This window comes from Solanum stenotomum, chromosome 9 (genome assembly GCF_019186545.1).
Source record: "Solanum stenotomum isolate F172 chromosome 9, ASM1918654v1, whole genome shotgun sequence".
Lineage (NCBI taxonomy): Eukaryota > Viridiplantae > Streptophyta > Magnoliopsida > Solanales > Solanaceae > Solanum > Solanum stenotomum.
The window spans coordinates 21,466,587-21,477,387 of NC_064290.1; the positions used below are offsets into that span (position 1 = coordinate 21,466,587).

The 10,801-nt window shown below is 35.6% G+C and overlaps 1 protein-coding gene across 1 annotated transcript; it reads left to right on the forward strand.

Moving 5' to 3' along the window:
• Positions 1-1,961: 1,961 nt before the first annotated feature.
• On the forward strand, positions 1,962-7,330 carry LOC125876963 (thioredoxin-like 2, chloroplastic). The gene is made up of 4 exons (XM_049558252.1): positions 1,962-2,410; positions 4,134-4,316; positions 6,490-6,654; positions 6,951-7,330. The coding sequence occupies exons 1-4, from the start codon at positions 2,192-2,194 to the stop codon at positions 7,086-7,088; spliced, it is 705 nt and encodes a 234-aa protein (XP_049414209.1). The 5' UTR covers positions 1,962-2,191; the 3' UTR covers positions 7,089-7,330.
• The last annotated feature ends 3,471 nt before the right edge of the window (positions 7,331-10,801 follow it).

A 10,801-nucleotide genomic window follows, 5' to 3' on the forward strand; every position in this document is an offset into this window, starting at 1 on the left:
TCGACAAGATAAGAAAAGTGAGACTATGATGATTTGTACATATGGCGAAGAGATGCATAGACACTAGTGAAAAGGTGAGAGATGTTGGTTATAGAGAGTACGATGAGAGGTAGAGGTAGGTCGAAAAAGTATTAGGGAGAGGTGGTAAGACAAGCTATGATTCAACTTTAGGTCACATATGATATGCCGTAGATAGGATGGCTTGAAAGACTCGTATTGTGGTAGTAGGTAGTGTATGTTGTCGTGCTTAGGGTGATTGGTGTTTCCGATAGTACTAGTTGTACTATTATAGTTATTGAATTTTATTTCTATCATTGTTATTACTTTTTTGTTAATAATAATCTACTCGAGTATGTTGTTTATGACATTTCGATTATCATATATTTTTATTGTTGTTTTGTCTATTTTTGCATTGTTTCTTGTTTTGATTTCTCGTCATTGTCTTCTTTCTTATATCGGAATTCGTTGCACTTGAGCCGAGGGTCTTTTGGAAATAACCTCTCTACCTCCATAAGACAGTGATATGGTATGTGTACATTCTAACCTTCCTAAACCTCACTTGTAGGATTTCACTAGGTATTTTTGTTTTTATTGTTATTAGTATTCTACTTTTTGTTTTTTATATATGTCTACTATATTTGTTATGGGGATAGACATGGAAAATGCAATGCACTAAAAAATTAGAGTGCGAATGAATTCCTTATAAAGTTCTTTTGGGGTTGCTTGGTAAAGTGCATTAGAAAAAAATAGTGCATGCATTAACTTGAGAAAAGTGAGTAGGAGATGTTTTTCAAGTCTTGAAATTAAAATTGATGATATTGACTTGGTCAAATGAGTTAAATAAAATATGGGTATGATTGGAGTAATAAAAAACTTTGGGATTTAATATTAGAATTTAAAATTTTTAAAAAGACTTTTATCTTATTTCAAATTTTAAAATTTAAAATCCCCACCCCTTTTCATTATCTTGCAATCTTATTCTCTTTTTCTTTCTCTCTCTCCCTCTCTCTCCCTCCTCCTCCTCCTCCTCCTCCTCCTCCTCCTCTCCCTCTCCCTCCCCCTCCCCCTCCCCTTCCTCCTCTTTTTTTCTTTCTTTCCTTCTCCAACTTTTTTTTTTTGCCTAAATATATTTAAATCATTGAAAGAAGTTATACAAAAAATCAAGCAATTATGATAGTTATTATTTAATAACTGCGATAGTTATTGCAACAACAATGATAGCTGTTGCAGTAGCTATTGCAGTTACTGCAACAACTTCAATATTTGCTTGACTTATTCTAGCAACTTCAACACTCGCTTGAGTTGCTACAGTAATTATTGAATCGTTGTAGTATCTTCTGCATAGTTGCTATAACAAGTTCGACAATTATTTAATTTTTTAGTAGAAAATGAAGTGGAGGAGGAATTGGTGAAGGAGATAGTGATTTTGGCAAAGGAGAAGTCCGGGCGTTAGTTGCGACGATGGAAGAAGAGGTGATAGTTGTTGTGGCAGTAATGATGGAGAAGGAGGAGGAGGAGGTCATGGTGATAGAGGAGGAAGTGGTGGTTGTTGCGGCGGTGGTGGAGGAGGAGAAGGTGATGGTAATAGTGGTGGAGGAGGTGATAATGACGACGAATATTTGTGAAGAATAATTTTATAAATAATATTTTTAAAACATCAAATTATATACTGCACAAGAAATAATCTTATTTTAACTAATATAAATATAAGTAATATAAACATGACTAATATATCATATTCAATACTATTTCTATACCCCTTTATCAACCTGCCAATCACATACCAACATCCACACATAAGGAAGTTATCAATTTTCCTCCTAGAAGAGCAATAAAAAGAACCAACTTGGGTCGAGTACCCATCAAAGTAGAGAAAACAATAAAATAAAAGAAAAGAAAAAAATATCTATGTAGATCGATCTCCTCGTAAAATTTGGTTCACACAAATTTATTCACATGCATTCGCTCCTTTTATGTTTATTTATGGGGTGTGTGGTCAAGCCTTTTCAACTAATTCAACAGTAATACACATAGTAATGCCAATATCTCTTCAAACATCACTACCCCTTCAATTCAATGGATTCCATTTTCCAAATTGCTGAGTTTCCATTGATATAGCTTGGGTTATACTTGATCTTATCTTTGTATATATAGGGAACTTACTTTTTTGCTCTGAACTATTTTGTGTTGTATGGCTGATTTAATGGGATTTTCTTTGAACTCTTTGGGTTTTTGTTCTTCTCCAAATTCTTCATTGTTAACCTCATTCTCTTCATCTTTGAATTCTACCCAAACACCTAATCAAAAGTTGCATAAAAGGGGTGTTTCTTTTTCTGATTCTCCTTCAACTTCTCTAGAATTTGTTTCCAGAATTGCCTTCACCCCCAACAAGCGATTTCCTACTGTTAAGGTAAAGATTCCACCTTTTACTGAAATTTTTCCTTTAAATTCAGGATATTGGACACACTAGTTGTGCTTAGCTTATTTGAGTTTTGAGGTCTTTCAAGCTAAAAATTTCTTTGAAAAAGTTGTTAAGTTAGCAGTTGTGGGAGGGTATCATTGTTGTCTTTATCCTTCTCTTGAAAAACCTAATTGTATTCAAGTGTTGAAATTAGGTATGTCTTTATGCTGATTTATACTAGTAATCACTTAATTAGCAGTCAAGATGCATAGGATTAATCGGATTAGTATAGTCAAGCTGGACACTGCTGCTGTCCTAAAAGACGAACATTCATATGATTAATCATGACTTAGTTATCAGGGACTTGTGTAATTCACCAAATATGTCATTTAGCACAATGTTCATAGAGGATCAAGTTTTCGAATGACATAACTGACTAACTTTCTGCTATGGGCTTTTTTTCAGGTGAACTAGTCCTTATTTCATAGGTTACTGCATCACTGTAACATTGACTTACTACGTTAACTGAATGGGTGCACCCCTGCCATAAAAAGTGTACATGCATAACTGTCTTTTGCTGTTTCTTCTTCTATCCTGTGGTTCTTTGAAGATCCTTGGGATAAAGTTTTTACTGGTGAGGTTTGAAGTGGTTTTCCCAGATAAGTTCAGCCTATAATGACTATTGGAAATTGACTTTGAGTAAATTAGCTAAGGTCTTTTGTTATACTGGCGAAAGAAGGGAATAGAAAAGATTAGGCTGGCCTTTTTTTCTATTTTAGCGTATCTCATTGATTAAGAATTAAGAGACTTAGTGAATTGAATTAGTACCAAAATAGAAAAGCTCCTTTAGTAAGGATCAAACTCATTCTTGGTTGGTTCAGACATTGGTCTGCATTGATAATGCGCATGGAAGGCATGCACTTGTAACCATGACATGCTGTCAGTGACCATCTGTAGTATTTATGAAGATTGTTTTGAACTTTCAAACTGATCAAACTTGGCTGGTATCCGTCTGGGCTTCCTTGTGCCCAAGCTTAAAATGGAAAACTTGAGATCATCTCTCCTAGTTCATGGAATGTTCTGGTTGGTCTGAAGCAGTTACTTATGGAATTGGCTAAAGGTAGCAGCATTGGATGCCAAACCCAATTTGCATCCTTAATGATATTAAGAGCGGATTCTGACCATGAGGGACTCTTGTGACACATTTTAATTGATGTTTCCTTTCATAAATCATAATCTAATCCTTCTGATCTAATCTAATGCCATCAACTTTCGCATTATGATCATTGAATAGGTTTTTAGTTTTCAAACTTGATTGGTGGGTACGAGGGGATAGATAATACCTCCTCTAAGGTTATCATTCAGGTTCTCACTTCTCAGTTCTGCTCCAACAAGCTTGTTTATTTGCTAGACCATCTTAAAAGGATTAAAAGATAATGCGTTTTGAATAGCGACAACACATTTCTTTATTGTAGTAATTTTGATACAACGTGTTTCTGTTTATTTTGAGAGTTTAGATAGAATTTAGTTACCAAATTTGGTTCATTACTCATCCATACTAAATTTTACCATCTAAGCTTGGGTGGACTGGTTTGAACAGAAATTGGTATTTTTTTTTTTTATGAATAAGTAGATACGGTTATCTTCATGAGGACTTCCATCTTGCTGCATATATGTTAAATACCTAAAATTATTCTTTACACATTTTGTGTCTTTTGTCAATGCTTTTTAGGCACACGCTACCGTTACTCGAACTGAGGAACCTAAATGGTGGGAGAGAAATGCAGGGCCTAACATGCTTGACATTCATTCAACACAAGAATTCTTGGATGCTCTAAGTCAGGCCGGTGATAGACTTGTTATTGTAGAATTCTATGGAACATGGTGTGCTTCCTGCAAAGCACTATTTCCCAAGGTAAGCACTTCTTTCTGTGCCTGTTATGAAAGCCGATAATTTTATGCTGATGTGTTATTTCTAATGTAAAGATTAAGTTTAAAGAAGATAATTCATTCTATTTCAACAACTTTAAAGGATCTTTTGGTAGTTTCTACTCATATTCTTGGAGTCCACCTTGTTTGTGCCAAGGGCTAATTGGTCTCCATATATGGTCTTGACAATCCTTCCCTCATGTGCTATCTTTTGGGGTTGAGTTAGGCCCAAGGTCCATTTCTTTATTATTGTATCAGAGAAGGACCCATTCCATTTCTCGTTCACGATGTTGGGCCCCCATATTAATTTTGTCTATGCTCCATATTTCCAACCCTAAACTTGAGGGGTGTGTTGCGGAAGTCCCACATCGATCAATTATGGGGTGGGTGGTCTTATTTTATGGTTTGGGCCATCCTCACCTCTTGAGCTACTTTTTGGGTTTGAGTGTGTAAGGTCCATTTCCTATCATGGTATCAGAGTCAGGCCCAGGCCCATCCCAATTCACTGTTTTATATGTTGTCCCTCCCCCCCTCCCCCCCTCCCCCTCCCCACTCCAATCCTTCGTCTTATCTTTGCCACGCTCCAGATTCCAACCCTGGCATGTGGGGGAGACCCACATCGGTGGGGCCAATGTTTGTTTGGTCTCCTTATATGATCTTGGGCAATCCTCCCCCCATGAGCTAACTTTTGGTGTTGAGTTAGGCCCAAAGTCCATTTCTCTATCACATATGAACTGTAATCATTATAATCTGCTCTTACGTCCATTTGGATTATTTTTCCTTGACACTAACATCGTTGTGATGTTCTGTAGTAGAGGGAAAAGAAACATTTCCCTTACAAGTTGTTTTCTCTAGTGGGTATTGTTTTTCTTCATCTGGTAAGATTTGTATTCAATATAGCAGATTGTGCTAGTAGATTCTGTACAATATTCCAGTGGCCTTAAGTGTGAAAAAAGGAAGGAGGTATATCCCTTCCTAAACATATAGGCACTTTAACAACTCTGAGGATGATTCAGCTTCATTTAAAAGATCCACTTTGCACTACAAATAAAACAAAAAAGTGCAGTTTTCCTTCAGCTGTTGAATAGAGTTGTATTTCTCTTGTGGATTTTGTGCCTAAACTTGGTTTACAATAGTATAAAACTTCTGGGGAAAGCTATTTCTTTACATCTAAAGGTTATTGATCGCAATATCCAATTAAAGTTGGTACTGTTTCCATAATGTCTGTCCTGCTGCTAGAACAAAATCACCACTAAATATGCATATATTTAGATTTTCATATTGATTGTCTAAACAGAACAAGAGACTTAATTCCAGCATGTATCTGATTTTAATAACTGAGAACTTGCATCTTCTAACATAGCAGACAGAATATAAGAAGTAAAATAGTTCTTGCCACTGAAATTGTTTATTGATACATATCATATAAAGGATTGTGCAAAAGCATAATTAATTTGAAACATCATCCTATTTATTTCGCTGGTGGTCCATTTTCCTATACAGTTTGGTTGAGCTACAAGAACAGGATGATAACTTTTGAATCAGCTTCTTTAAGGGTGTGTTCAGTATGAAGGAAAATGTTTTTCATGAAAAATGTTTTTTGAGTAATATTTTCTAATAAGGCGGTTCCTTAATTATTTTCTTGTGTTCGGTATGTATGCTAAAAATATTTTCCTAAAATTATTTATATATAATCTAGACAAATACTTTGAGAGTTGGGGGTGTGGTGGGAATGGGGGCTATAGGGGGTGGGGTGGAGATTAGGTGTGGTGGAAGGTGGAAGGTGGAGAGGACATTATCAGTATGAAATCCCATTTGTATAACTTGTTTTCCCTACTTATATTAAGGAAGTCATTTCCCTTCTTTTTAACCAACTTATTTTCCTAGAGAATAATTTCCAATATTTGACCAACCTAGCATGAGAAAATCGGAAAACATTTCCCTCCATACCGAACACACCCTAAAAGGATTTTAATTGATCTCCTCGGCCAAGTCTATCGCATTTCATATATAGTTTCCTGTGCTCCTAATGATTTTCATGATTACTTGAGTTGAACAATGGTTGAATCTGTATATCAAGCCATATTAAGAAGATAACTGGTCTTTAAGTTTTCTCTCTCCATTTTCTAGAATTTGATTTTACATTTTTCACTTTGAAGTTCTGCAGAACAGCCCAGGAGCACCCTGAAATCATGTTTCTGAAAGTCAATTTTGATGCAAACAAGTCAATGTGCAAAGCTTTGAATGTAAAAGTCCTCCCTTATTTCCATTTCTACCGCGGAGCTGATGGACAACTAGAGTCCTTCTCTTGTTCACTGGCCAAAGTAAGTCGTCTGATAATTAACTATCTTTTACTAGTTTCACTTGATCATGGCGACAAATGAATTACAAGGTCGAAGGACATGTTGAGACTTTTCTTTCTTAAATAATTTTTATTGTTTCATTTTGGATAGGGTATGATCAACCTCTATCACTCAAGAATTTGAATAGGACAATTATCCCAGTCTATGTTTACTAATAGAGCTTTGGTTATTCATGAAAAATTATTGGCAGTCCTTTGAGGCTAACCAAAATTAGCTTCTCCATATGGCTAACCTTGTTGTGGTAATCTTTTATGCAGTTCCAGAAGATAAAAGATGCAATCCAATTACATAATACAGACCGCTGCAGTATTGGCCCACCAATAGGAGTAGGAGACCTCACACTTGAACTCCTTTCCGGGACAAAGGATGTATCCGCTGCAGCTTCTTCTACTTAGATTTGCTTGTGTGTTTCAATCTATATATCAATAGCTTGCATTTGAGCAACCACGAAAGCTTTTACGATGGTTTCTATATATGGTCATTTTCACTTTTTGGTTGCTACTACAATTTCCACCACTCTAGTTAATGATGTAATTATATGCTCCATTCTTGATACCATTAACACTTGCAGCTTATATAGGATTGTTCAATGGAATTTTGTTCATTATGTGGAAAAATTGAGTGGAAAGCACTACTTCTTGTCATTTATGATTCTTCTCAATCTGGGTTAATGCTATAGTGATACATTACTAGGTGTAATGTACTCCAGACTTGAAACTAAATTAGAAAGTTTTATGAATTTGTACAATTAGATGCTCATTGTGTATTCCTAAGATACTTAGAACAAAACTTTGAAGAACTTGATAAAAAACAACAAAGTTTAAAAAGTATTTCGGAACTAGAAAATTAAAATCAGTAGAGAAAAAAGAACCAAACAGATTAGAAACAATATACAAAATATTTTTCTTAAAGAAGAAAATTGACCCCAATAAATGTACAGTGTCCCCTTAAGGAAATCTTACTCACTGGTGTATCGGTACCTAAAATCACGGTGTCAGCGAACCACTCAACAACAGTAAAGTACACTTAGAATACTAGATTTAGTAGTAGTAGAAGAAGTCCAGAAAATTTGTTTTTTTTTTTTCGAAATGAGAGGAAATCCCTCTATTTATAGACAACAAAAGGTTGGGTGAAATGGTGCTTATTGTACCTTACCGGAAGGATCACACCCTTTGGAAAAGTCACAATATTTCGGAAAGGTCACAACCTTTCATAAAAGTCACAACTTTTTATAGAAGTCACAACTCTTCATAAAAAGTCACAACTCTTCATAAAAGTCGCAACTTTTCATAAAAATCACAACTCTTCATAAAAGTCGCAACCCTTCATTTTCCATTCACACCTTTTAAAACCCAACAACACCCTGCATGAATGGGGAATGACCAAGACAAAGAAACAAACAAGTGTGTATACTTAACAAGCAAGAATTAATTGCATCTGGATAGGTAGGTTTTCCTTTGAACTTTCCGTAGTGAACATATGTCGGATATACTTGGTCAATCGGTAGATTTAATATCTTTGAACTGTCAAGCTTTGGTGTATACCTAGACAACCATATGTCACACAATCAAACCTTTACCTTTCATGGTTCTTACAGTTGTGTTCGTTTCAGTCATGAACACCTCCTGATTTCATGAGTGTATATAGAATAGGCATTTTACAATGATTCTCTTTGAATCGGCTTACACTTCACACTCATATAGGTGATTTCTAACTGTGTCATCGCGTAGATACACTATTTGGTCAAACCTGCCAAACTTAGAAAATTATTAAAAACTTTACGCTTTATTAACTCCTTAATAGGTAGAGTTACTGCCATGATGACTTGTCCTAAGCCGTAAACTCATTCCCTTAGATGATCTTTCAACTTTCTCTCTAGTTAAGCCTTTTCGTAAGTGGATCCAACACATTGTCCTTTGACTTTATATAGTCAATTGTGATAATTCCACTAGAGAGTAGTTTTCTAACGCTATTATATCTACGTCTTATATAACAAAAATTTCCTTTATACTTCATGCTCCATTCCCTACCTAGTGTATCTTGACTATCAAAGTGTATGCATACCGATGCCAATGGTTGGGCCAAAAGAGAATATCTATCAAAAAATTCCGGAGTCTTTCAATTTTTTCACCGGTCTTATCTAGAGTGACAAGCTCATAGATCATTGTAGAGCTAACGATACATGTCTATTTGGATAATTTCAAAGATACTGCTCCTCTATTTAGAGTAAATACATATCCACTCGTGGATTTTACTTTATTTGATTCTGGTGATCCAGTATGCATCACTATATCCTTTCAATACAACTGGATATTTGTTATAATGGAATACCCCAAAATTCTTTTCATTGCCAGTCAATGAGTTTGATTGAGATTACTCGTGAACCGACTCAGTTTACTAATAGTACATGCTATATCTGATCACGTACACTTCGTGATATACATCATACTTCCCAATACTTTAGCACAATCAAATTGTAAGTCAGTTTCGCCTTCACTCTTTTGAAATGCAAAGTTTACATTTTTTTTGGAGTCTTGGCAATATTGATATCCAAATATTTGAACTAGTCAAGCACCTTTTCAATGTAATGAGACCGTGGCAATGCTAAAAATTATGGAGTTCTAAGGATTCTTATACCTAAGATCGCATCATTAACTCCAAGATCTTTCATATCAAACTTGCTTTCTAGCATATGTTTAGTACCATTTATGTCATTATTGTCTATACTAATGATCAATATGTCATCAATATACAAACAAACAATGACCTTGTGATTTTAATGTAAACACATTTATCACTTCATCATTCTTTAATCCATTAGCCAACATGGTTTGGTCAAATTTCTCACGTCATTGTTTGGGTGCTTGTTTTAGTCGATAAAGTGACTTAATAAGTTCGCACACTTTCTTTTCTTTACTAGGAACCACAAAACCCTCGGGTTGTTCCATATAAATTTCTTCCTTCAATTCTCCATTTAAGAAAGTTGTTTTCACATTCATTTGATGAATTTGGAGGTCATATACCGCTGGTAATGCAATTAACATCCGAATGAATGTAATTCTAGTTACTAGTGAGTATGTGTCGAAAAATCAAGACCTTATTTTTGTCTACAACATTTGACAAAAAAACTAGCTTTGTAGTTTTCAATAGTTCCATCGACTTTCATTTTCCTTCTGAAGATTCAGTTTGAAGCCAAAGGTTTATTTTCTAGAAGAAGTCAATTAACTTTCACTATGATTGCTCAAGATTGAATCAATCTCACTATTGACACCATCTTTTCAAAATGATGAGACCACAGAAGACATAGGAAATGATGCAAAATCTGATCCGAAGGAAGTAGATGTCCTTTGACATTTACTACGCCTCTAAATCTCTTTATTAAGTACATTCTCCTTTTGTTCTTTCCAAGGTCTTTTAGACCCTTCATTAGACTACTCAAGTTTAATTTTACAGTCCACCATTTTAGGTCCTATTTTGATCCTTTTAGGAATATGAACTTGGATTTTGGGAAAACTTAATTTTCTCTCTCTAAAAGCAAATGCTCTCAAATTTCAGCCTAACAGTTATATCCCTAACGACTAGTTGAACTACCGGAATGGCGCGTGAGCCGCCGGTAGAGCTCTTCTGGCCGCCAGACCAGTCCCAACAGCAGCGCTATGATCTTACGAATAAAACCCATCAACAATCACCCACTAATTCATCCAATATTTCAGTGAATTCGTGAAACACTGAGGCGATCAATACCGCGATTCCGGAGAAAGAGTTAGAAGGGATGCAAAAAATTATTTCCACAGAGCATAATAGTCTGAATCATGGAAAACTGGTTAGGGGGAATGATTCTCCTAATCAAGAGAAACAACATACTAAAAAGTCAGTTGATTCTATTGAGCCAATCACGAGAATTGATGAGGCGACTACTGAGAAAATCGTGACTGAATCGCTTGAAAGGGGCCTTCAAATTCGAGTATCTTTCCAGCAAATTCGAGGCGAATTGACCAGTGGAGATTGCTCACCTATTGAAGAGGTTCACCTCACTGAAATTTCAAGAAAAATGGACGCTCACATCACCGGCGGCAAAGATTCCAGTGTGGGAGAATTGTTGACTGGA